This window comes from Oncorhynchus mykiss, chromosome 10, assembly GCF_013265735.2.
Source record: "Oncorhynchus mykiss isolate Arlee chromosome 10, USDA_OmykA_1.1, whole genome shotgun sequence".
In the NCBI taxonomy this organism is placed as follows: domain Eukaryota; kingdom Metazoa; phylum Chordata; class Actinopteri; order Salmoniformes; family Salmonidae; genus Oncorhynchus; species Oncorhynchus mykiss.
Genome location: NC_048574.1, coordinates 63014110 through 63041892, shown reverse-complemented (window position 1 = coordinate 63041892; position 27783 = coordinate 63014110). Strand labels below are relative to the sequence as shown.

General features: G+C 43.3%; 4 protein-coding genes and 1 long non-coding RNA gene across 8 annotated transcripts in view; 3 read left to right on the top strand and 2 right to left on the bottom strand.

Annotated features, from left to right (window-relative positions):
* LOC110534616 (oocyte zinc finger protein XlCOF7.1-like) overlaps positions 1–27783 on the bottom strand; it is a 1104347-nt gene that overhangs the window by 461142 nt on the left and 615422 nt on the right. The window lies entirely within an intron of this gene.
* LOC110534632 (transcription factor Sp4) overlaps positions 1–27783 on the top strand; it is a 195054-nt gene that overhangs the window by 165296 nt on the left and 1975 nt on the right. The gene's annotated exons all lie outside the window — the stretch shown is intronic.
* LOC110534668 (neurotrophin receptor-interacting factor homolog) lies at positions 90–21758 on the top strand. The gene is made up of 6 exons (XM_036934488.1): positions 90–594; positions 2721–2851; positions 3048–3206; positions 8834–8998; positions 18357–18468; positions 18683–21758. Exons 1-6 carry the CDS (start codon positions 312–314, stop codon positions 19642–19644), a joined length of 1812 nt encoding a protein of 603 aa, XP_036790383.1. The 5' UTR covers positions 90–311; the 3' UTR covers positions 19645–21758.
* Positions 16273–25519, bottom strand: LOC118936898. 2 transcript variants are annotated; one of them, XR_005034335.1, is made up of 3 exons: positions 25382–25519; positions 18671–18778; positions 16273–18437 (listed from the first exon to the last, which is right to left on the bottom strand). It is a non-coding gene; the product is annotated as an uncharacterized LOC118936898 (long non-coding RNA). The 2 variants fall into 2 exon arrangements; XR_005034334.1 differs by lacking the exon at positions 25382–25519 and adding an exon at positions 24752–24888 and having other exon boundaries at positions 17264–18437.
* LOC110534638 (zinc finger protein with KRAB and SCAN domains 1-like) lies at positions 24662–27783 on the top strand. Its single transcript, XM_021619560.2, has 3 exons — positions 24662–25088; positions 25480–25610; positions 25792–27783. Exons 1-3 carry the CDS (start codon positions 24830–24832, stop codon positions 27052–27054), a joined length of 1653 nt encoding a protein of 550 aa, XP_021475235.2. The 5' UTR covers positions 24662–24829; the 3' UTR covers positions 27055–27783.

Below are 27783 nucleotides of genomic sequence, written 5' to 3'. Positions count from 1 at the left end.
ATAAGCAGTACCGTAATTCAAAGAACAGCGCGCATATCACTCATTTTTAGCCACACCCTTTGAGCTATGACGCCACCCAATAACATCCTTTCTCTCCAGTGTAAACGGAAGTGAACAGTGACCAAGAAGAATTTCCACATTAGCGTTTTTATTGTTCCTATTAAGACGTTTATTGACAACATGGAACTCAAAATATGACTAATTTAACTGCACAGCATCACATACTTACCCCATGTAGTCTTTAATTCGCGTTGGAGGCGGGACTTGGTTAAAATACGTTTTTTTTAGGTAACGCTAGTTAGCTGCTAGCAATGTCTAACTGTATGGTTTTTCACACTCAAATAGCCTCCATCATGGAGGTGCTAGCGAATGCAGCCGTGGCAGATATCTGTAAGCTCGTAGACGACGACTATGCAGTGTTTCGTTTGGAAATAACTCAAAGCCAGAAAGAAAACAGGGCATTGCGGAGGAAACTACAGCTTCTGGAACTGAAGGTGTCACGGGAGCGCGCAGAGAGGACACCGCGAGAGCGCGTCCTCGCCAGTCGTCCCAGTAGTGTCAAGATCCTCGACCAATTCAGAGGAATGGCAAGAGGTATACCTCGCAGAAGGCTGCGCGGCCTGTCGCCATTCATATATTGCTCGGTGCCTGTCGCCATTCATATATTGCTCGGTGCCTGTCGCCATTCATATATTGCTCGGTGCCTGTCGCCATTCATATTTAACTCAGTGCCTGTCGCCATTCATACAGTTGAGGTCGGAATTTTACATACACCTTCACCAAATACATTTTAACTCAGTTTTTCACAATTACTGACATTCATTCCTAGTAAAAAAAACCTGTTTTAGGTCAGTTAGGATCACCACTTTATTTTAAGAATGTGAAGTGTCAGAATAATAGTAGAGTGATTTATTTCAGCTTTTATTTATTTCATCACATTCCCAGTGGGTCAGAAGTTTACATACACTCAATTAGTATTTGGTAGCATTGCCTTTAAATTGTTTAACTTGGTTCAAATGTTTTGGGGAAACTTCCACATGCTTCCCACAATAAGTTGGGTGAATTTTGACCCATTCCTCCTGACAGAGCTGGTGTGACTGAGTCAAGTTTGTAGGCCTCCTTTCTCGCACACACTTTTTCAGTTCTGCCCACAAATTTTCTATGGGATTGAGGTCAAGGCCTTGTGATGGCCACTCCAATACCTTGACTTTGTCCTTAAGCCATTTTGCCACAACTTTGGAAGTATGCTTGGGATCATTGTCCATTTGGAAGATCCATTTGCGACCAAGCTTTAACTTCCTGACTGATGTCTTGAGATGTTCCTTCAATATATCCACATAATTTTCCTCCCTCATGATGCCATCTATTTTGTGAAGTGCACCAGTCCCTTCTGCAGCAAAGCACTCCCACAACATGATACTGCCACCCCTGTGCTTCACAGTTGGGAAGGTGTTCTTCGGGCTTGCAAGCCTCCCCCTCTTTCCTCCAAACATAACAATGCTCATTATGGCCAAACAGTTCTATTTTTGTTTCATCAGACCAGTGGACATTTCTACCAAAAGTACGATCTTTGTCCCCATGTGCAGTTGCAAACCCTAGTCTGTTTTTTTTATGGCAGTTTTGGAGCAGTGGCTTCGTCCTTGCTGAGCGGCCTTTCAGGTGATGTCGATATTGGACTCTTTTTACTGTGGATATAGATACTTTTGTACCTGTTTCCTCCAGCATCTTCACAAGGTCCTTTGCTGTTGTTCTGGGATTGATTTGCACTTTTTGCCCCAAAGTACTTAATCTCTAGGAGACAGAACGTGTCTCCTTCCTGAGCGGTATGACGGCTGCGTGGTCCCATGGTGTTTATACTTGCATACTATTGTTTGTACAGATGAATGTGGTACCTTCAGGCGTTTAGGAATTGCTCCCAAGGATGAACCAGACTTGTGGAGGTCTACCATTTTTTTCTGAGGTCTTGGCTGTTTTCCTTTGATTTTTCCATGATGTCAAGCAAAAAGGCACTGAGTTTGAAGGTAGGCCTTGAAATACATCCACAGGTACACCTCCAATTGACTCAAATTATGTCAATTAGCCTATCAGAAGCTTCTACCCCATGACATAATTTTCTGGAATTTCCCAAGCTGTTTAAAGGCAAAGTCCACTTAGTGTATGTAAACTTCTGACCCACTGGAATTGTGATACAGTAAAATAATCTGTAAACAATTGTTGGAAAAAATACTTGTGTCATGCACAAAGTAGATGTCCTAACCGACTTGCCAAAACTATAGTTTGTTAACAAGTAATTTGTGGAGTGGTTGAAAAACAAGTTTTTAATGACTCCAACCTAAGTGTATGTAAACTTCCGACTTCAACTGTATATAACTCAGTGCCTGTTGCCCCGTACCCTGGAATTGGGTCTTGGTCAGTTTTTGGATAGTATGCAATAATTCCCCAGATTTCTTAGCTATCTTGAACAAAGAAACAATATAAAATCCTAACCAGTTTAATTTACTGCATTTACTATTATTTAATCAATGAAAACAATGTGTTGCATGGAACATAATACATTGATCAATAAAAAGTATATCAAGCAGTTATGCAAAGTGTTAGCTTACATCCTTACCAATTCTAGACCGTGTCAAAACTGTCAAGTGTTCCATATAGCATTGAGCATTGAGCATTGACAGAAGCTAACTTAACAATCTTTCCCCCCCCCCCATTCACTTTCTCAGGTGAAGGACACCTCACTGGAGGTCACAGGAGCTTTGTGAAGCCAGCGGGACACAATACATGGCGAGATGACCCACCAATCACTGTTGATGAGCTGAGTGGAACCTCAACCCAGCATGTTAACGTGATAGAGGTGAGTGTAGTATTACATAAACATCTACAATTAAATTGTAAATGAAATTTGGCCGGTTTATTTCAGAAAAGCTCCCCTCAGCTATTTACTTGTTTACATGTACATCTGCCATATGAGAGCTTGTAAAACTTCCCTACGGCATTGTTATACAATTCAACTCATGTACCAGTAATAACCTCCTCTCTTCTTTTGTCAGTCTGCAGAGGCTGCAGGTCCTGGGGTCAAGCAGGAGAGGTCTGAAGGAGAGGAGGACACACGTCACAGCAGAGACATCCAGGCTGGAGCGCCCCCTGTACCCACGGAGGACCCTACCACCGCCCCAGCACAACCCAGGACCCGACGCAGGATCACGGAGGTCAGTGGAACGCTGAACGCCGTTCTCAAGACAGAGACAGACACAGAGACTTTAACTGAAACACAAAGGCTAGACACAGGATCTGACCACAGATCCGACCAAGGTCGATTGGTCTCTCACACAGGATTTGATCCTGCTCCCGGCTCAGAGTATTTACTTCAAGGTAACCCGAGCCTGAGGACGGTTCAGTCCCATCGGGACTCAGGTGACACGTTAGATGATCCATCTTGTTCTTACACTTCAGAGATGGACCCTGGCAATATGACCTTTGGTTTAGAGATTGATCTATCTAGAGGGGACTGGAACCGATTCAATAGTAGTGTATACTCTGAAGGGTGCCTAGATAAGAAAGGGGAGGGTTTGGTCATAGATGAAGTGAAAGTGGAGTGTGAGGTTCCTTCCACATGGAATGCAGATAATCACCTAGGATACGGACTCTCACAGGGCAGAGGTTTCTTAGATTACAGGAAAAGCTCAGAGACAAATCCAAATGTCGCAACCCACTCCCCTTTACATTCGCTCAGGGATCGTGACACAGTGTCCACGTTGATTGGGCCTTCCGATTCTCACTGCCACATCCTTTTCGATCAGGTATCGAACTCAAATGACAGGACTAGAGCCCAAACTCAGGGAGGGGGAAACACATCAGGCAATAGTAAAGAAAAACGGTTCCTCTGCATGTTCTGTAACAAAGGCTTCAGCTGCCCCCAGAAGGTGGAAATCCACCAGAGGGTCCACACGGGGGAGAAACCCTTCAGTTGTACCCAGTGTCACAAATGCTTCGCCCAGGCTTGTGACCTGAAGAGGCACCAAAGAGTCCACACAGGGGAGAAACCCTACAGCTGCCTCCAGTGTGAGAAGAGGTTCTCCCACCAGCACCATCTGAAGAGGCACCTGAAGGTCCACATGAGATAGATTCAGGTCACCTTAAAGGGAAAAATTAAAGTTTATGGCTCGTATCACTGGTGTTCTGCCTAGCAGTAAAGAACGATGTTTGTACAGATGTGTAGGAGGAGACTCAGCCTATGAGGAACGTTTAAATATCAGTGCTTGTGTGAAAATGTTTTTGTCTAATGCAGCTGTATTGATCCTCTGGGAAGAATAAACTTGGTTAAGCTTTCATAATGTTCGTTGAGTGTTTTACTCTGAGAATTAGAACCTAACAACAGTAAAACATTTTTATGATGACTATTACATTTGTTGGTACTTTAAATTCTCATAAAAAGTATATTCAATCATTTTGTTGGGCAAATTCTCAAAACTGCTAAACTTTGAACTAATCACATACCCGTTGTGATGAAGGCAGCCAATGGCCTGCTTCTATTCTACGACGCAAACACTGCCTCTTGTGAAAACGCAAACTGCTGTCTAATGAAGAGGAACAGCTATAGCTAACTCTCAAAGACTGAAATAAGATAAATATCTGTTTAAGTGCACTTGAAATATGCAGTATGCAATACCAATTGTTTTGATCGTATGAAGAGGTAACTTCGTTGACCGTTTAGCCAATTTATTGAAAGCTAGCAAAATGTTAGTTTGACTAGCCTAGTCAGCTACTGTAAATGTCAATTTGTGTTTCATTAGCTTTCTTTGACAGTGAAACCAATTTTAAAATAATGTTTTGTCTCATTTCAAGTAACTAGCTGCAAGATTAAATGAACATTCAATCGTATAATTTGCATAGAAACCTAAATAAAAGCATGAAGATAGAAAAATGTGTGTGTCATGAATGCTAGAATGGAGGTATAAAAATGACGGCTGCATATGCATATTAGCCAATACATATAGCATACCTTTCATTACATCTCCTCTAAAAACAGTTGTACAATGTGCTTTGCAATAAAATAACCAGAGTTTGATTTCTAAACCAGATGAGTTCTCAAATTGCAGCTGCCCAATCTCATGGTGGGCATGCATAGTGTTTGATCCATTGGTATGGAGAATGATAAAGAGCTTTTAGGATTATAGAAAAAGGAGTTGGGAAATATATGTTTTAGTTATTTATGAGTTTCAGTGAATGTGAGTATATTTAGGTGGTTTAAATGATTAACTTTCCTACTAACCTTCTAAAAGTGGACAGTGCCAAAATCTTGCCAATCCATTCATTATTCTACTAACTATGACTGAATGTGAGGCAAATTTTCCATAATGTACGTTTCGTGCATATACAGTGAGTGCCTTCGGAAAGTATTCAGACCCCTTGAGTTTTTCCTCATTTTGTTACGTTAGCCTTATTTTAAAATATAGTAAATTAATGTTTTTCTTCATCAATCTACACACAATACCCGATAATGAAAAAGCAAAAACAGGTTTTTATGCATATTTGTTAATTAAAAAAAATAAAAAGCTGAAATACCTTATTTACATAAGTATTCAGACCCTTTGCTATGAGACTCGAAATTGAGATCAGGTGCATCCTGTTTCAATTGCTCATCTTTGAGCTATTTCTACAACTTTGGAAAGGCACACACATCTATATAAGGGCCCACAGTTGTTAGTGCATGTCAGAGCAAAAAACAGAAATTTCCAGAAGGACAACCATCTCTGCAGCACTCCACCAATCAGGCTTTTATGGTAGAGTGGCCAGACGGAAGCCGCTCCTCAGTAAAAGACACATGACAGCCTGCTTGGAGTTTGCCTTAAAGGCACCTAAAGACTCTCAGACCAAGAAACAAGATTATCTGGCCTGATGAACCCAAGATTGAACTCTTTGGCCTGAATGCCAAGCGTCACATCTGTAGGAAACCTGGCATGGTGGTGGCAGCATCATGTTGTGGGGATGTTTTTCAGCGGCAGGGACTGGGAGACTAGTCAGGGTCGAGGGAAAGATGAACGGAGCAAAGTACTGAAAGATCCTTGGTGAAAACCTGCTCAGGACCTCAGACTGGGGCGAAGGTTCACCTTCCAACAGTTCAACGACCCTAAGAACACAACCAAGACAACACAGGAGTGGCTTCAGGACAAGTCTCTGAATGTCATTGAGTGGCCCATCCAGAGCCCGGATTTGAACCCGATCGAACATCTATGGAGAGACCTGAAAATAGCTGTGCAGCGACACTCCCCATCCAACCTGACAGGGCTTGAGAGGATCTGCAGAAAATAATGGGAGAAACTTCCCAATACAGGTGTGCCAAGCTTGTAGCGTCATACCCAAGAAGACTCAAGGCTGTAATCGCTGCCAAAGGAGCTTCAACAAAGTACTACTTATGTAAATGTGATATAAAAAATAAAAATAAAATAATAAAAAATGTGTAAATATTCATAAAAACCTGTTTTTGCTTTGTCATTGTGGAGCGTTGTGTGTAGATTGATGAGGGGAAAAAAGAATGATCAATTTTAGAATAAGGCTGTAATGTAAGAAAATGTAGAAAAGGTCAAGAGGTCCAAATACTTTCCGAATGCACTGTACACCCGAACAAAGAACACCGTCACAAATAGTGTTCCGCCATTTATTGATTATGGAGACAAATAGCAAATGTGTCTCAGTATCTAAATATAGTGTAACCTATCAATCACACACATACAATGTTTGTCCGGAGATCTTTTACCATCTATGCCAAAAGCCTGTGGCCTCTCATGGAGACCGTAGAACTGTCACCAACACATGCTTCACTATTACACCTTCTTTAAGAGCATTTGTGTCCAGCAAATTTATTGAAAGCTAGCCAATGTGTGACTAGCCAAAGCGTATCGAAATGATCCCGCCCTGGTCACCAATGTTGCTGAATCCAATCAAATGTTATTTGTCACATGGTTTGTAAACAACAGGTGTGGACTAACGGTGAAATGCTTACTTACAGCCCTTCCCAACAAGGCAGAGAGAGAATATAGAGAGATAATAGAAAAGTAACGGAAATGTGTTAAAAGTAATAAATATACACTCTGAAAACCAGCTCCTCCCTCAACAGAAGATACTGTAGTTTGCTAAAGTCCATCACATGTACGCACTGTGGAAGAGGTTCTGGGTGACGAGCTACCTCAGGATACACCAGCAGAAAAACATTCCACTATATAACATAGAAAGTAGGGCTGGGAATTGCCAGGGGCCTCATGAGATATTATCACAATACTTAGGTGCCTATAAAATATTTATCACGCTTCTCACAATTCAATATGTATTCCGATTTGATGTTCCAAACGTATTGCTCACTATATGTCTGCTGCAGAGAGAGGAGAGAGCAGGAGAAATCGAGCTTTGATGAATCAGGGAAATAAAAGTGCTGAAAACATGTTGGCTCACTATTTAAAAACAAGATGGAGAACAAGCTATAGGATGAAAAATATCGGGAGTTTTTGCGCAGGTGCAGCCGACTAGCGGCAGCTAACGCTACCTACAGTAGCAAAAAAGTTATAATAATAAAAAATTAAAATAACATTTATTTGATTTAAATTGGTAATTGGAGTCAAATATTGATATGATATTGTCCCAAAAGTAACGTGATTGGTAACCATTCCAATCATTAAAGGACACATATGTTAATATCTATTGTTGTCAACAGAAAAGATCCACAGATGCATTTGGAATAATGAGAGTAACAGATTTCAATGTTGAATATTCCTGAGTAAAATATTGCGTCCAGACATTTTGTGATATATAAGCCAGCGGTCTAAGGCACAGCGGTCTATGGCACTGCATCTCAGTGCTAGAGGCGTCACGACAGACCCTGGTTCGATTCCAGGCTGTATCACAACCAGCCGTGATTGGGAGTCCCATAGGGCGGCGCACAATTGGCCCAGCGTTGTCCGGGTTAGGCCATGATTATAAATAAGAATTTGTTCTTAACTGACTTGCCTAGTTAAATAAAAATAAATAAAAATCTATTAACACTAAAAAGTCTGTTACATCAAATAAAAATCAAATGTATTTATAAAGCCCTTTTTACATCAGCAGTTGTCACAAAGTGCTATACAGACACCCAGCCTAAAGCCCCAAACAGTAAACAATGCAGATCTAGATGCACGGTGTCTAGGAAAAACTCCCTAGAAAGGCAGGAACCTAGGAAGAAACATAGAGAAGACTGAGGGGTGGCCAATCCTCTTCTGGCTGTGTTTGGTGGAGAGAGTATATGGTCATTAAGGCCAGATTGTTCTTCAAGAAGTTCATATTGTGTTTGTACTGTGTAGACTATATGACGTTCACAAATGCCTTTATCATTACTTCTATTCAACTACTTTATTTTTTTATGTGTAAATGAGTGCAGTTTCTCAAGTTCATGCAGATTTTTAGTTGAGACGTATGTGTGGTTTATATATTGTGTATTGAAAACCTTTCATTCTAAGACATTCATTGAGACTCTCTTTAGTATACATCACACCCTATTCTGCATACACCCGACAGTGCTTTTTAACCAATATATGCTTACTAAATATACCTACACATACCCACACACTAACAAACACCTACTGTACACGTCAAAATAGTTTAGTCAGGTTTGTCTGATAATGACTTTTGACTTACAAAGTCATATTTATGTCCACCGTGATGGGTTTAACAACAATGAAGTCATTCTGTAACTACAGTACATGTAGTGGGGATGGGTAAACACTCCATGTTGAAAGTGTCTGTGTGTGTATACGTACCTGAGGGAGTGTATGTCTGTGTAATCTGTATCACCTGTCTCTTCTAGGAGGAGGAGGGTCCAGAGGTGCTGCTGGTGAAGGAGGAGGGGTGTGAGGAGGGTCTGGGGAACCCTGAGGGGACCATGGTCATGGAGGACAACCAGACTACACCTCCTCCTGAACCCACAGAGGAACCAACTAAGCAGCACAGGACCACATACAGTCTCACTGAGGTGAGTCCACTGTAAACTACTGTCAGAATGGTATTATGTCAGAGCTCGTATCCACAAAGCCTCTCAGAGTAGGAGTGCTGAACTAGGATCAGTTTTGCCTTTTAGATCATAATGAATAAGACAATATAGACAGATATATAGATAGATATAGATATAGACCTGATAGATATATATATAGACCTGATCCTCGATCAGCGCTTCTACTCTGAGACTTCCCTGGGGCTGTAGCCACAAAGCGTCTCAGAAAAGGTCATAGGAATTAGATTAAAACCTGTTTTAAGACAACAACAAAAAACCTCTAAGCTCAGAATAGTTTTTAGGATGATGTTAAAACACTGCTCAGACCAACTCTGAGCCAGGAGTAAAATCAACTCTTAAAAGTTTCTCAGCTGGTAATCAGGACAATTTGAGGTACCATAATGGAAAGATAGTGATGACGCTCATTAACATTGTTATGGGCCCTTCCCAACAATGCAGTGAGAAATAAAATAGAGAAATAATAGAAAAGTAATAACAGAATAATAATAAATACAGAATGAGTAATGATTACATGGGGTACCAGTACTAGGATAATTGAGGTAGATATGTACATATACAGTGGGGCAAAAAAGTATTTAGTCAGCCACCAATTGTGCAAGTTCTCCCACTTAAAAAGATGAGAGAGGCCTGTAATTTTCATCATAGGAACACTTCAACTATGACAGAGAAACAGAGAAAATGTGAAAAAAAAATCCAGAAAATCACATTGTAGGATTTTAATGAATTTATTTGCAAATTATGGTGGAAAATAAGTATCTGGTCAATAACGAAAGTTGATCTCAATACTTTGTTATATACCCTTTGTTGGCAATGACAGAGGTCAAAAGTTTTTTGTAAGTCTTCACAAGGTTTTCACACAGTTTATTTTGGCCCATTCCTCCATGCAGATCTCCTCTAGAGCAGTGATGTTTTGGGGCTGTTGCTGGGCAACACGGACTTTCAACTCCCTCCAAAGATTTTCTATGGGGTTGAGATCTGGAGACTGGCTAGGCCACTCCAGGACCTTGAAATGCTTCTTACGAAGCCACTCCGTCGTTGCCCGGGCGGTGTGTTTGGGATCATTGTCATGCTGAAAGACCCAGCCACGTTTCATCTTCAATGCCCTTGCTGATGAAGGAGGTTTTCACTCAAAATCTCACGATACATGGCCCCATTCATTCTTTCCTTTACACGGATCAGTCGTCCTGGTTTCTTTGCAGAAAAACAGCCCCAAAGCATGATGTTTCCACCCCCATGCTTCACAGTAGGTATGGTGTTCTTTGGATGCAACTCAGCATTCTTTGTCCTCCAAACACGACGAGTTGAGTTTTTACCAAAAAGTTATATTTTGGTTTCATCTGACCATATGACATTCTCCCAATCTTCTTCTGGATCATCCAAATGCTCTCTAGCAAACTTCAGACGGGCCGGGACATGTACTGGCTTAAGCAAGGGGACACGTCTGGCACTGCAGGATTTCAGTCCCTGGCGGCGTAGTGTGTTACTGATGGTAGGCTTTGTTACTTTGGTCCCAGCTCTCTGCAGGTCATTCACTAGGTCCCCCCGTGTGGTTCTGGGATTTTTGCTCACCGTTCTTGTGATCATTTTAACCCCACGGGGTGAGATCTTGCGTGGAGAACCAGATCGAGGGAGATTATCAGTGGTCTTTTATGTATTCCATTTCCTAATAATTGCTCCCACAGTTGATTTCTTCAAACAAAGCTGCTTACCTATTGCAGATTCAGTCTTCCCAGCCTGGTGCAGGTCTACAATTGTTTCTGGTGTCCTTTGACAGCTCTTTGGTCTTGGCCATAGTGGAGTTTGGAGTGTGACTGTTTGAGGTTGTGGACAGGTGTCTTTTATACTGATAACAAGTTCAAACAGGTGCCATTAATACAGGTAACGAGTGGAGGACAGAGGAGCCTCTTAAAGAAGAAGTTAGGGATTTTCTCATGGGTCTCACCACAGTTTATAACCATCATTTAGTTATTATTCATAAAAAATCCCATAACAATATGCCAAAAGACTGTGGGCTACACTAGTTCATTTAGCAGGCAAGATTTGCTTAGAATTCCATGGCATTATTTTATAGTATGAAGAATACAAGTGAACAAAGCTGAATAAAATAGAAAGGATATTTTCTCCAAATAATTTGAGGAAGTGCGCACATGCGGCTATTCTGTGTTGAGCGGTTAACAAATAAGTAGGTACTATATGCTTAATTTAGAGTTATTAATGTATCTTTAGTTGTTCTACAAACGTTGGGCTGTATTTTTTTATTTGTAATACATTGTAAGGCTGTATGATGCGACTAATGATGATGTGAAAAAAGTAGCTTGAAAGGCATGTGCTCTGCTTTGTTTTTTTGCGCAGGCTGTACACACTTCATCAGTCTCTTATTCACAATTTGAATAAGAGTGCTGCCTGCTCCGAATCACTCACACTGCTCTTCATCACCTGATCTGGTCTTTCTCACAGGCTACAAGTGAGGACAGACACATCGGGGACGCAACTTCGCATGTCCTTATCCAATTCCGAAGTGCATATTGAAGATATTGGAAGAACTGTCCACATTTACTTTTCGCCAGCTAACAAGATGAGTGGGCCTAACGTACAGAAAAAGCTCTAGCCTATGTCAATCTACTATCCCCCATAGTACAAAAGTTGGTCAATTATATTCTCTGTGAGAAATAAATATTCCAAACATAGTCTGGAACAAAACCTTGACCTATAGGGGAGGGTCTGGGTGGGCGTCTGTCCGCGGTGGCGGCTCTGGCGCGGGACGCGGACCCCACTTCACCATTGTCTTAGTCCGCCTTATTGTCCGTCTCCGTGGCTTTCTCACCATGACCACCCTTCTCAATGACCCCACTGGACAGAGGGGCTGTTTGGGACAGAGGGGCAGCTCGGGACAGAGGTGGGGCAGCTGCTCGGGACAGAGGGACAGCTGCTCGGGACAGAGGGGCAGCTGCTCGGGACAGAGGGGCAGCTGCTCGGGACAGAGGGGCAGCTGCTCGGGACAGAGGGGCAGCTGCTCGGGACAGAGGGGCAGTGGCGCCGGACAGGCGGGAGGCTCCGGCAGCGACGCCGGACAGGCGGGAGGCTCCGGCAGCGGCGCCGGACAGGCGGGAGACTCCGGCAGCGGCGCCGGACAGGCGGGAGACTCCGGCAGAGGCGCCGGACAGGCGGGAGACTCCGGCAGAGGCGCCGGACAGGCGGGAGACTCCGGCAGAGGCGCCGGACAGGCGGGAGACTCCGGCAGAGGCGCCGGACAGGCGGGAGACTCCGGCAGAGGCGCCGGACAGGCGGGAGACTCCGGCAGAGGCGCCGGACAGGCGGGAGACTCCAGCAGAGGCGCCGGACAGGCGGGAGACTCCGGCAGCAGGGCCGGACAGGCGGGAGACTCCGGCAGCAGCGCCGGACAGACAGGACCACCTGCAGGGAGGAGACAGAGAGACAGCCTGGTGCGTGGGGCTGCCACAGGAACCACCAGGCTGGGGAGCCCTTCAGGAGGCTTGGGGTTAGGAGGAGGCACCTGAAGGACCGGGCTGTGGGGGAGCACTGGAGCTCTGGTGCGCAACCTTGGCACCACTTCCCCAGGCTGGATAACCACTCTAGCCCGGACCCTCCAGAGTGCAGGCACAGGTTGAACCGGGCTGTGGGTAAGCACGGGAGATCTAGTGCTTACTACACGCACCTCTCCCTTAGGCTCCACTCCCACATTCGCCCGGCACGAGCGGAGCGCAGGCAGAGGACGCACTGCACCCTCCCAGCGCCCCGGAGACACAGCACGCAGAGCCGGCGCACTGCCCTGCTGCTTTCGCCAACCTCATTCTCCTGTAACCTTCCTTGCACTGCTCCATCGAATCCCAGGCGGGCTCCGGCACTCTCCCTGGGTCGATGGCCCATCTGTCTACCTCCTCCCAAGTAGTGTAGTCCTGTGAAGCCGGCCGCTGTTGTTGTTGCTGCTGCTGCTGCTGTCGTCGCTGTTTTCTACCACGCCGCTTGGTCCTTGGTTGGTGGGTGATTCTGTCACGCCCGTCCTCCTCTTCATCTGAAGAGGAGAGGCAAGATGGATCTGAGGACCAATACGCGGCGTGGTAAGTGTCCATGGTCAATCTTTAATAAAGAAAGTAGTGAACACTGAAAACTATACAAAACCAGTAAACAAAATAACAACCGTGAAGCTAATCATATGGACTGTGCTGAAACAAGCCATCAACATAGACAATCACCCACCAACAAACAGTGCAACCCAGGCTACCTAAGTATGATTCTCAATCAGAGACAACTAATGACACCTGCCTCTGATTGAGAACCATACTAGGCCGAAAACATAGAAATGCCCCAAAACATAGAAAAACAAACATAGACTGCCCACCCAACTCACGCCCTGACCATACTAAATAAATACAAAACAACGGAAATAAAGGTCAGAACGTGACACCGTGCTTCAAGGTTGGGATGGTGTTCTTCGGCTTGCAAGCCTCTCCCTTTTTCCTCCAAACATAACAATGGTCATTATGGCAAAACAGTTCTATTTTCGTTTCATCAGACCAGAGGACTATTCTCCAAAAAGTACAATCTTTGTCCCCATGTGCAGTTGCAAACCGTAGTCTGGCTTTTTTTAATGGCGGTTTTGGAGCAGTGGCTTCTTCCTTGCTGAGTGACCTTTCAGGTTATGTCGATATTGGACTCATTTTTACTGTGGATATAGATACTTTTGTACTCGTTTCCTCCAGCATCTTCACAAGGTCCTTTGCTGTTGTTCTGGGATTGATTTGCACCTTTCACACCAAAGTACGTTCATCTCTAGGAGACAGAACGCGTCTCCTTCCTGAGTGGTATGACAGCTGCGTGACCATGGTGTTTATACTTGCATACTGTTGTTTGTACAGATGAACGTGGTACCTTCAGACATTTGGAAATTGTTTCCAAGGATGAACCAGACTTGTGAAGGTCAACAATTATTTTTCTGAGGTCTTGTCTGATTTCTTTTGATTTTCCCATGATGTCAAGCAAAGAGGCACTGAGTTTGAAGGTAGGCCTTGAAATACATCCACAGGTACACCTCCAATTGACTCAAATGATGTCAATTAGCTTATCGGAATCTTCTAAAGCCATGACATCATTTTCTGGAATTTTCCAAGCTGTTTAAAGACACAGTCAACTTACTGTATGTAAACTTCAGACGCACTGGACTTGTGATACAGTGAATTATAAGTGAAATAATCTGTCTGTAAACAATTGTTGGGAAAATGACTTGTGTCATGCACAAAGTAGATGTCCTAACCGACTTGCCTAGACTATAGTTTGTTAACAAGAAATTTGTGGAGTGGTTGAAAAATGAGTTTTAATGACTCCAACCTAAGTGTATGTAAACTTCCGTCTTCAACTGTATATCATTCACAAGTGATAGGCTAATATTGTCACCCATCAGTCTATTCTTGATATAATATTTCTTTACATATACTAAATAAAATGTGTGAAATTTGTTTTGATTTAGAATGGACCATTATCATGCACCTGTATCAAAACAGGGGCAGCGGAAAAAATACATGTCATCTATGCACTTAAATAGCGAATGGAGGACGTTTTCCCCGTGGTTTATTTTCATGCTAGCCAGGTAGGCTATACTCCTGTTGTAAATATAAGCAATGTGCCTAATTTTAGGAAAGTTAAGAAATAAATATAGTAGGCCTAGCCTATAGAAAGCTGATGGGCTCCTCCTCTTTTTAAAAGGCCATCACTCTGTTTTCTCGCAGAATTGCATAGCTTATTGAAATGTTGTGCAACATGAGCTTATGGGTCTCATGAAGTGTTTGATTAGATTTTTGATTACATTTGATGTCAGAGTGATTAAAGGGACAATATAGTGCTGAGTACCAGGCAGTTAGCAAGTTTAGTAGGCTACTAATGACGATCAGCAGCACCAGAGCTTGGAGAAGCCTAATTACTGTAACTAAACGGTCATGTGGAATTTGACTGCCTTCATGACTCGTGACCGCCGGTGTGGCGGTAAGGTCACTGCAACAGCCCTATTCCAGACTTGGTGCATCGGCACTACTTGCCCTGCGGTAGCAGAGAGAACAGTCTATGACTTGGGTGGCTGGGGTCTTTGACAATGTTTAGGGTCTTCCTTTGACACCGCCTGGTATAAAGGTCCTGGATGGCAGGGAGCTCGGCCCCAGTGAGGTACTGGGCTGTATGCATTACCCTCTATAGCGCTTTGCGGTTGGATGTCAAGCAGTTGCCATACCAAGCGGTGATGAAGCCAGTCAAGATGCTGTCAAGGATGCAGCTGTAGAACTTTTGGAGAATCCGAGGGCCATGCCAAATCGTTTCACCCTCCTGAGGGGGAAGAGGCATTGTCGTCCCTCTTCATGACTGTGTTGGTGTGTGTGTGGACCATGATAGGTTCTTAGTGATGTGGACACCAAGGAACTTGTAGCACTCGATCCACTCCACTACAGTCCAGTCGATGTAAATGCAGCCGTGTTCGGCCCTCCATTTCCTGTAGTCCATGATCAGCTCCTTTGCCTTGCTGACGTTGAGGGAGAGGTTGTTGTCCTGGCTTCACACTGCCAGTTCTCTGACCTTCTTACTATAGGCTGTCTCATCGTCGTCAGTGATCAGGCCTACCACCGTCGTGTCGTCAGCAAACTTAATGGTGTTGGAGTCATGCATGTCCATGCAGTCGCGGGTGAACAGGGAGTACAGGAGGGGACTAAGCTTAGTGATGAGTTGAGGGCAATATGGGGTTGAATGCTGAGCTGTAGTCAATGTGTGAATTTATGTATGCTCTCTCTAATTCTCTCTTTCTCTCGGAGGACCTGAGCCCTAGGACCATGCCTCAGGACTACCTGACATGATGACTCCTTGCTGTCCCCAGTCCACCTGGCCGTGCTGCTGCTCCAGTTTCAACTGTTCTGCCTATGATTATTATTTGACCATGCTGGTCATTTATGAACATTTGAACATCTTGGCCATGCTCTGTAATAATCTCCACCCGGCACAGCCAGAAGAGGACTGGCCACCCCACATAGCCTGGTTCCTCTCTAGGTTTCTTCCTAGGTTTTGGCCTTTCTAGAGAGTTTTTCCTAGCCACCGTGCTTCTACACCTGCATTGCTTGCTGTTTGGGGTTTTAGGCTGGGTTTCTGTACAGCACTTTGAGATATCAGCTGATGTATGAAGGGCTATATAAATACATTTGATTTGATTTGAACAGCATTCTCACCTCTTGTCCAGGTGGGAGAGGGCAGTGTGGAGTGAAAGAGATTGCTTCATCTGTGGATCTGTTGGGTCTGTATGCGAATTGGAGTTAGTCCAGGGTGTCTGGTGTGATGTTTTCAAAGCATTTCATTGCTACATATGCGAGTGTTACGAGGCGATAGTCATTTAGACTGGTTACCTCTGTGTTCTTGGGCACAGGGACTATGGTGGTCTGCTTTAAACATGTAGGTATTACAGACTGGGTCAGGGAGAGGTCTGGTAATCCATCTGGCCCTGCGGCCTTGTGAATTTTCTTGTTTGCTTATGGCCCTATACAGCTCGTTAAGTGGGGTCTTAGTCCCATCTGTTTGTTGTGGTAAATAGACAGCTACAAAAAATATAGATGAAAACTCTCTTGGTAAATAGTATGGTCTACAGCTTACCATGAGATATTCTAATTTAAGCAAGCAGAACCTCGAGACCTTAATTTTAGAGACAGCATCAGCTGTTGTTAACAAAGAGACATACACCTCCCCCTTGAGCTTACCGGATGCTGCCGTTCTGTCCTACTGCTGCATGGAAAAACCAGCCAGATGTATATTATCCATGGTCTTGTTCAGCCAAGACTCCGAGAACCATGGGTTATTACAGTTCTTCAAGTGCCGTTGATAGGGTAGTCTCGAACGGAGCTCGCCCAGTTTGTTTTCCAGTGATTGTACGTTCACCAATAGAATGGAGGGTAGAGGTGGTTTATGTACTCGCCGACGTAGTTTGTTAGGGTGCCTGCATGTTGGCCACTCTTGCACAGTCTATTTATTTTCCGAGTCTCTGGGATTAGGGCCTGGTCTGGGGTGAGCAGTATGTCCTGCTCCTCTGACTCGGTGAAGTAGAAATATTCATCCAAATCGAGGTTAGTGATCGCCGTTCTGATATCCAGAAGGTCTTTTTGGTCATAAGAATTAGAATTATGGGGAATAACTCATCGCGATGAGGCATTACCAGTTTTGGACTATAGAATGCTTCAGACACCCATCAAATGTTGCAATGGTAAAATGTTTAATATCATTTTCACCGAATACAATTACTTTGCCTAAACTTAATTCTTGCGTAATATTTTGGCATGCATAACCTTTTTTTAACCAATTCTGATGGTTGTTAAAAGAGGAATTATGTTAATAGGCTATTACCGTTATAACAACACACTCGTCACTACCGTTTAACAACTCTAAATCGCTTTGGCACAGTATCAACTCACTTGCCGATAATGTTGCATAAAACGTTTGAATAGTCTATCATTTTCGTCAAACATAATCAAAGTTAATGTAGGCCTTATCATGTGAAAATTATAGACCTTTCAAACATTTTGTGCAACATTATCTAGATGCTTTCAATTTCCAAACCTAAAGGCATACCCAATTTAAGTCTTATTTTTTTAAAGGTCGACTGAATGTCTATCAAGATGATGTTGCGCCCCAAAGGGACAACGTGAAATAACAATGTAGGTTATTGACATAATCAAAAGAAAATTGGGATTATTTATTAGCCTAGTGGTTAAAACAATTTAGGCATACCATGTGAAATGATTGTCAAAAGCGCAAGAGATACTGTTGCAGGTAGGTCTAGATTAATTATGGATTGATCATATAGAAATATCAACACATTCTTTCAACAACTCCAAAATAATCGCCTATGGTCCAGGAACCACTGACTCGCTGCCCTTTTCTATTATCTAGACACTTGCTGGTAACTCAACTAGTTAGAACAGCTCATGAGTTCTCCTAAATATCTGTAGACTAGGTAAGACTCTTATGACTAAAGATTATTCAAGCATAGCTTTTATTTTTACCCATAAGAGTAGGATAACTTTTACTCTGAGACACTTTGTGGATGCGGGCCGTGGTCTTGATTAATTTTGTCTGAAGTGTGGGACCATGTTTTGATTTATTAAACCATTAAAGACTATCAAGTATTAAAGTCAACTTACATGTTTGCATAGTATCAAATCACCTAACATGTTTGTATAGTGCTCATAGCAAACTCTCATTGCCCAACCAGAAGATGCTCCATAGCAGGGTGCTCATATCAGATTTCTTGATCCAACATCCTCTCACTCTGTATCTCTTACAGTCAGTAGACATGGAGGATGGGAAGCCTGATCTGCTGCTGGTCAAAGAGGAGACCATAGAAGACGTACCAGAGAGCATTGACCTGTTAAGTGGACAAAAGATGGGGGAGCAAGGTAAAAAAGAAATACATATAGCCTACATACAGTAATATATCTTCAATGGGAATAGTAATGTGCCTGGCTATACATTTTTTCAGAAGATTAAATCAATACAACAAAACACACAATGCATGAATTTGACCAGGTAATTGACACAAAAAAAACTCCATATGTAGAGTTCTCTGCCATGTTTTTAAAAAAAAGTATATTTTGTAACCTCTTCCTTCAGGTGGTTGGCTGGAGATTAAAAGAGGAGACTGGGCGGCCATCTTGGATTCCCAGACCGGCGCAGCCAAGGGCCGAGGGGACAACATCACCGAGCTGGCTAGGGCCAGAGGAGACATAGTGGGGGTCAGTGGATGGGACAGAGTCCCTAATGCCGAGCTGGGGAACAACACTGTTAACCACAACCCAAAACAGACTGTCGAACACAAAACAACAGTCAAACTTAATTTCCATGACAACAGACTGTCTGGGACCAAGGCAAGGCGTAGATTTGGTCTGCGAGGACGAGGTGGTGTCTGTATGCGGCAGGAGAAAACAGCCACAGACTCTGCTAGCGATACTCCGTCCTGCTCCTATAGTTGTGATTCAGAGAGACTGATGGTGCCTCAGGTTAACCCCCTAACAGGTGCTGCCTTCAACCTGCCTTCTATAGGATCTATCAACTGGAACATGGACCCTGTGACAACACAGACACTCCCTGGCCTTCATCCTCCTCACACTCCCCTAATGTTAAACCAGACCTCAGACAATGCCAGTGCCTCAACACTAAATGGCTACACAAGCCCATTGACAAATGACAGTAGTAGAGATGGAATCAGTAAAGGTGGTGGCGCCAAAGAGAAGCGATTCCCGTGTTCATTCTGTGGGAAAGTGTTCAGTTTCCCCCAACAGGTGGAGATCCACCAGAGGATGCACACAGGGGAGAAACCGTTCAGCTGCAACCTGTGCAGGGTCAGTTTCTCACACTCATCCAGCCTGAAGAGGCACCAGAGGGTCCACACAGGGGAGAAACCATTTGGCTGCCACCTGTGCCGGGTCAGTTTCTCCCACACGTCCAGCCTGAAAAGGCACCTGAAGGTCCACACGGGAGAGAGGCCGTTCGCCTGTACGCACTGCGAGAAGAGATTCTCAGAGAGGAGCTACCTCAGGTTACACCAGCAGAAAATGCACACAGGCCATGTATAGTGACATATAATGTAGTATTAGTTTGTTTGTAGTTAATTATGTTGGTTTTGGATGTAGTAGGGAGCTGGATGAGGTGACATGAGGGAAGAATGAGTATGATAAGGCAGAGGAGATGATATGGTGATGGTTGGTGTGATAGTGTCTGTAAAAATGCTTCACTGATGAAGAGTGACAACCTTATCATGGTGTTTGATGCTAGTGTTTTATAATGAGGAAATGATAGTGCCTTAATTCATGTTTACTTGGCATAAAGCAATGAAGCTGTGTGTAATGTAATGTTGAACCATTTCCAAAGTATTCTCAACTTCATTTTATCTAAGAGAAGTGTACCAGATTTGGTAACAGGTCAACTGTTACCATAGTGATAAAAGTTATTCTCCATGTCACTAGGGCTGTTGCGGTAATCCAGCATTCATGCGTCATGACCGCAATAAAATTCTAATGTGACCAGTCATGGTAATCTCCTTTTAAGCACTCTGGAGATATGTTCGTAGTACCCAACTCTGTAACGATCATCAGGTCGCTAATGGCCTGGTACTCAGGGCTCTATTGTCCTTCTAGCCACTCTGACATCAATGCAAATGTAATCGAAAATCACATTAAACACATCATCAAAACAGTATGTGCTTTTAAACTCACCTCACTCTGATTGATTGATCAATTTGAATAAATTAGTTCAACAACAGGTTGAATCTGAGTGGAAAAAAGATACCTTTGGTACAAACTTGCCCTAGCCTAAATAAAACAAATTCAGAGTCTACATTATAGTGGATTTTTGGGGGAATTTGTATAGCCTAGTAATAGGGCACATTTTATATTTTTCATAATTAATAGTCTGATATGTTTCCTTTAGCTACAGAATATCTCACCACCATGCCTTTCCATCTCCTCCCAGCTTTCCTTAATGCCATTCTTCAGCGCACAGTCAGAGGGGCTGTCAACAGTTTAATGAAATACAGCAGACAGTTTCGTTGTGAAAACATGTTACTATCGATGTTCCCTTACAGATTTCACTTGTTTTTCCATATTAAGCACTGGGTAGCTGCAGGAACAGGATTGGAGTGCCCATGGCATGCAGAGTTTGGGCAGAATATCTATCACATGAAGTAGTTTCCCCGAAATGGGACCAAGCTGCGGGAAAGTGACCTCCATTCGCTATTCGATACGGATGATATGCATCTTTTTCTCTTGCCTCTGTTTCTGCAAATGTGATAATGGGACATTCTAAATCGAAACTCATTTGACATATTAGTTAGGATTACATTGAGAATAGTCTGGTGAAATAATGATCACTTGATGAGAGCTGGAGTGAACAGCATGTGCAGCCTGAGGCAAGGAACAGAGCACAAGCTTTTTTTTGTGACTTTCTCAAAATTGTCAATAGCCTATCGTCGCATCATGCAGCCCATACCTTTTGATTTCTAAAGCATTCTAAGGTTTGTATCATTCACAACTAAAGTTGCCAAATTACAGAAAATCTGGCATATAGAACCTGTTTCAAATGATGACTTTTATGCTCAACATAGACACTTCATATGCGCACTCCGGAATGGGAAAAATGTAATTTCTATTTTAAGTTCAATTATAATCGTCTTACTATAAAATCATACAATATAAAATAATGGCATGGGATTTAAGCATATCTTGTCTGCTAAATGAACAAGCCTACAGCATGGCGCATAGCCATACAGCATGGCGCATAGCCATAAAATGATATTTATTTTTGACATGTTTCTTTAGACTTGCCTAAAATAAATCATGGCTTTGTTGTGATGGTGTATATTCAACTGATTTACTCTGTGTTTTTAAATGTAGATGTTCCAAAGTTCATCAGCAGCTTGTATGCATGGAGGGCTGGATGGAGGGCTGTATGCATGGAGGGCTGGATGGAGGGCTGTATGCATGGAGGGCTGTATGCATGGAGGGCTGGAGATGCTCAACGTGTTTATGTTAATTACTGGTCAATTACCATGAGACCAGCAGGCTTTTGCATGACAACCAGCTGACAAAGTGTCATGACCACCACAGCACTACTTATTGTTTTGTGCAATAAAAAGTACTGTACTTTACATTGTGAGTATTACCATTTTGTTGAAATAAAATACAAAGTTGACTCTGCTGACTGACTTGGTTATTTTTGTATTATTCCAGGAACTGAGTTTCCTTTATTTCAGTCGAACCAAAACATTATACTTAATTCTCGAATTAACACATATGTAAATGTTTTAAATAATTAACTCCAATGGCTCCATATTGTTAGGTACTTGAATCACAGTGTTAGAGAAAGGCTTGGCTGTGGTTTAACATGTTATAATGTGTCATGTTTCTGTGTCTACAGCAGAGTTTCTTATATGAACCTTTTTATATGCTCTTTTGTATACTTTGTGTTTAGTCTGTAGTCCATGAGGACCTGCTGGTATCTGGTGTTGCTGGCAGGAGAGAGTGGACCTCTGAAACGGCTGGTCACAGACCCGGACAACAGCACCCTGGGTCAGGAGCCATCGATCTTCCTTCCCGAGTCGGAACCAGGACCGACCCACGAGGAACAGAGATTCCACCACTACACAGAACACAACCAGTGGACAGGTGGACTGAACAACCTCAGTCCTGGTGGTCATCAGAGAGACAGAGGCTCCAGTCAGGGATCCAGTCTGCAGCCCAGACCTTTCTCCTCACAGTCTCAGTGCAGGGATGAAGCTTCAGCCTTCATAGAGAGTGGTGGGAGACCCCCCTGGTGGTAGTCTACCAGGAAGTCTTTATTTTCCTTCAGTCTCATCTCATGCCTAGTGACTGGGTTCATAGAAGGTCTGGGCCTGGTCCTGGGTCTAGCCTTCCTCAGTTACCTCAGGATTAGCTCATCAATACAGACAGACAGTCAGGATGGGTGGTCACCACAAGAGGTTCCTAGCCTATAACACAGCACACAATCCCAACAACACCCAAACAATGGCTAGAGGTCAAGGAGGGAGCTCAAAGACTAACCACCTGATGGTGGTGGCTCCTGCTTCTACCACCTCTGGTGTCATAGGGTCAAAAATTAAGAGGCCAAGCAATAGGACAGACGCTGACAAGCTGTATGCCTGCCCCACATGTGGGAAGAGCTTTGCTGAGGCAAGGTATGTGAAGCAGCACCAGACTGCTGACACCAAGGAGAGGCCCTTCAAATGCAAACTATGTTCCAAGAGCTTCTCCTTCCTGAGTAACCTCATTAGACATAGGTGTGCCCACAATGGGAAGAAATCGTAGCAATTCTTTAGATGAAATATTATAGTTATCATGTGAAGTGTCCAGGGCTAAGAGTTTTTATTACTAAGAGTTGAGCATCTGGGTATGCTAACCTTCTTACATAATACAGATGTTGTTTGGTGTGCTGGCATAGCTGAAACACTGTCCTTGAAGTCTAACACTATATGAAAACAGTGCATTCGGAAAAGTATTCAGACCCTATACTCAGTACTTTATTGAACCACCTTTGGCAGCGATTACAGCCTCGAGTCTTTTTGGGTATGAAGCTACAAGCTTGGCACACCTGATTTTGGGGAGTTTCTCGCATTCTTCTCTGCAGATCCTCTCAAGCTCTGTCAGGTTGAATTGGGGGCGTTGTTGCACAGCTATTTTAAGGTCTCCAGCGATGTTCAATGGGGTTGAAGTCCGGGCTCTGGCTGGACCACTCCAAGGACATTCAGAGACTTGTCCCAAAGCCACTCCTGCGTTGTCTTGGCTGTGTGCTTAGAGTCATTGTCCTGTTGGAAGGTGAACCTTCACCCCAGTCTGGGCTTCTGAGCGCTCTGGAGCAGGTTTTCATCAAGAATCTTTCTGTACTTTGCTCATCTTTCCCTCGACGCTGACTAGTCTCCCAGTCCTTGCTGCTGAAAAACTGTAGGGATGGTGCCAGGTTTCCTCAAGATGTGACGCTTGGCATTCAGGCCAAAGTGTTCAATCTTGGTTTTATCAGACCAGAGGATGTTGTTTCTCATGGTCAGAGTCTTTTAGATGCCTTTTGGCAAACTCCAAGTGGGCTGTCATGTGCCTTTTGCTGAGGAGTAATTCCTTCGACCTTGTGGCTTGGTTTTTGCTCTGACATGCACTGTCAACTGTGGGACCTTACATAGGCAGGTGTGTGCCTTTCTAAATCATGTCCAATCAATTGAATTTACCACAGGTGGAGTCCAATCAAATTGTAGAAATGTATCAAGGATGATCAATGGAAATCGGATGCACCGGAGCTCAATTTCGAGTCTCATAGCAAAGGGGCTGAATACTTGTAAATAAATAAGGTAAATATGGTATTTGTTTGTAATAAATTTTAATTTTTTTCTAAAAACCTGTTTTTGCTTTGTCATTGTGTGTTGATCGCTTTGTATTGTGTGTTGATTGAGGAAAATAATGAATTTAATACATTTTAGAATAAGGCTAAAGTAACAAAATGTGGAAAAAGTGAAGGGGTCTGAATACTTTCCAAATACACTGTATATTCCCCCTTTGAATTAGTTGTTTTACCTTTGTTCTAGTCAACAAATATAATGTCCCTCCCAACATTATTTTGCATAATCAGGTGGTACCTGTTCCTTTATGTACTATAATTAGGTGATCAAATCTGTTAATGAGAAATCATGTCCTTCTGATATGTTTACTTTTTATGTACTTGTTTATCCTTTAGAATAAAACGTGGCCTCATTTTCCTTCGAACCTATGAAAGGGATTCCACGGCCATTGTCAAAATTGGCTATATCATACAATTGAATGAAAACAAATTAGCTTTTTAATTTAAGGTTCGTTTTAAAATCAAATGTTAAGCAGATACATTGTAGAAATAGGCAGGCTTTAGACATAATTATGACTTTGGCTGTGGATACTAGTGACAACTGCTTGAAAGATACTGATCATGATTCGGTTTTACGTGTAAATCAAGAACATCTCACATACCCTTTATTTAGCCACACCCTTCTATGACGCCTACCAATAATATAATTTATCTTCTGTGTAAACGGAAGTAAATTACGAAGAACATTTTCCACGTTAGCGTGTTTATTGTTGCTATTAAGACGTTTATTAACACCATGGCACTTAAAATGATTCATTTAACAGTACAGAATCACATACTTACCCTATGTAGTCTTTAATACACGTTGGAGACTGGAATTGGTGATAACTAGTTAATGCTAGCTGCTAACGTTAGCTAACAATGGCTGACGGTATGGTTTTTCACACTCAAATAGCCTCCATAATGGAGGTGCTAGCGAATGCAGCCGTGTCAGAGATCTGTAAACTCGTAGACGACGACTATGCAGTGTTTCGTTTGGAAATAACTCAAACACAGAAAGAAAACAGGGCATTGCGGAGGAAACTACAGCTATTTGAACTGAAGATGGCACGGGAGCGCGTCCTAGCCAGTCGTCCCAATAGTGTCAAGATTCTCGACCGGTACAGAGCAATGGCTAGAGGTATATTCTGCCGAGGCTACGCGGCCTGTCGCGGTTCATATATAGCTCAGTGCCCGTCTCTTCGTTCTGCACGTGTTCAGATGTTACCCAGAATTGGGTCTTGGTCAGTTGTTGGATAGTATGCAATAATGCCCCTGATTATTTAGCTATCTTGCGCAAAGACACTATCATATTCTAATCAGATTCTTGATGTGCTGCATTTCCTATTATTTACTCAATGAAAACAATGTGATACATTGAACATAATACATCAATAAATAAATAGTATATCAAGAAGTTATGAGAAGTGTTACCTTAAAATCGTTGCCAATTCTAGACAGTGTCAATAGGGTACAATATAGCATTGACAGTACTGAACTTAACCCCATCTTTCCCCCAATCACTCTCGCAGGTGAAGGACATTTCACTAAAGGCCACAGGAGCTTTGTGAAGCCAGGGGGACACAATGCATGGGGAGATGACCAACCAATCACTGTTGATGAGGGGAGTGGAACCACAACCCAGCACATTATCGAGATAGAGGTTAGTGTAATAGTGTTACATAAAAAATGCTAATTTGTAAATCAATAGCCCATTAATTTCAGCAAGGCTTTCTTCAGCTATTGACTTGCGTACATGCACATCTACCATAAGGGAGCTTGTTTGACTTCCCTACGACATTGTTATCCAATTTAAGTAATAACCTCATCTCTTATTGTGTCAGTCTGCAGATGCAGGTCCTGGGGTCAAGCAGGAGAGGTCTGAAGGAGAGGAGGACCCACGTCACAGCAGAGTCATCCAGACTAGAGCGGCTGAAGTGCACTCTGTAGCCACGGAGGACCCCGCCACAGTGCAGCCCAGGGCCCAACGCAGCGTCACGGAGGTCAGAGACAGACACAAGTCAGAGACAGACACAGAGACTTTAACTGTAACACAAAGGCTTTTACACACAGGATCTGACCACAGATCAGACCCAGAGCGACTGGGGCTGGGGCCACTGGGCTGTCCTCCTGCTCCCGGTTCAGAGTATTTACTTTACGGTAACCCAAGCATGAGGGCTGTTAATTCCCATCCGGACTCAGGTGACGCATCAGAGATTGGCAATGATCCATCTTGTTCTTACGCTACAGAGATGGACCCTGGCAACATGCGTTTGGGTTTAGAGACACACACTGATCTGTCTAGAGGGAACTGGAACCGGTACAGTAGTAGTGTATACTCTGAAGGGTGCCTAGATGAGAAAGGGGAGAGTCTGGTCGTAGATGAGGTGACTGTGAAAGTGGAGGATGACGTTCCTCCCACATGGAATGCAAATAGTCACCTAGGAGACGGACACTCACAGGGCGGAGATTTCTTAGATTACAGGGGAAGCTTAGAGACAAATCAAAATGTTGCGACCCACTCCCCTTTACACACACTCAGGGATCACGACCCAGTGTCCACGTCGATGGGTCCATCCGATTCACACGGCCGCGTTCTTTTCGATCAGGTATTGAAATCAAACGACAGGGCTAGAGCCCAGGCTCTGGGAGAGGGAGAAACATTAGGCGGTAGTAAAGATAAACGGTTCCTCTGCAGGTTCTGTAACAAAGGCTTCAGCTGCCCCCAGAAGGTGGAGATCCACCAGAGGGTCCACACAGGGGTGAAACCCTTCAGCTGTACCCAGTGTCACATGTGCTTCGCCCAGGCTGGCAACCTGAAGAGGCACCAGAGGGTCCACACAGGAGTGAAACCCTTCAGCTGTACCCAGTGTCCCATGTGCTTTGCCCAGGCTGGTGACCTGAAGAGGCACCAGAGGGTTCACACAGGGGAAAAACCCTACAGCTGTACCCAGTGTCCCATGCGCTTCGCCCAGGCTGGTCACCTGAAGATGCACCTGAAGGTCCACACGGGAGAAAGGCCATTTGCCTGTACGCACTGCGGGAAGAGGTTTTCAGAGAGGAGCTACCTCAGGATACACCAGCAGAAAAAACATTCCACTCTATAAAATATAAAGTTACCATTCCAATCGATAGCTTCTGATGTTTAGATCCTACCCTTCATTAAAGACAAAGATTAATTGTCACTGTTGTCAACCGAAAAGACCCACAGGTGCATTTGGAATAATGAGAGTAACAGATTTCAGTGTTTAATATACCTGAGTAGAATATTGCATCCAGACATTGTGATACATTGTATAATACTGTATGATATACTGTATAACCCTAAAAAAGTCTGTTACATAGTGTTTGTACTGTGTAGGATATGATGTTCACAAATGCCTGTTTCATTACTTCCATTCAACTACTATTTTTTTCCCCCAAGACACTTTTAATGAGAAAACGAATGCAGTTTATTCACTTCATGCAGAGGTTTAGTTGAGACGTGTATGTGTGGTTTTCATATGGTGTATTTAACGACTTCCTCCCGGGATTGAACTTTTTCTGTTGTAAAGTGATATCCCAAGTATAAATACAAGTCTAAATAAATAAAAAATGTTTTGAGCAAAAGTTTTTGGGAACACAACTGCAAACTTCAAGGAGTAGGGCATTCAAGGAGTTGGTTTGATAGGAAGTTGCGATACCATCTGCCTAGTGAACAAAAGAGGAAAGCCCACCCACTTGTGCTATGTCCTGGACCACCTATTGAGATGTGCCTTTTAAGTAAATCCGCTGTTAAATGAGGTGAAAAGGAGACTGGATTGCCACCTTAACACTTGTTCATGTTTAATAAACAC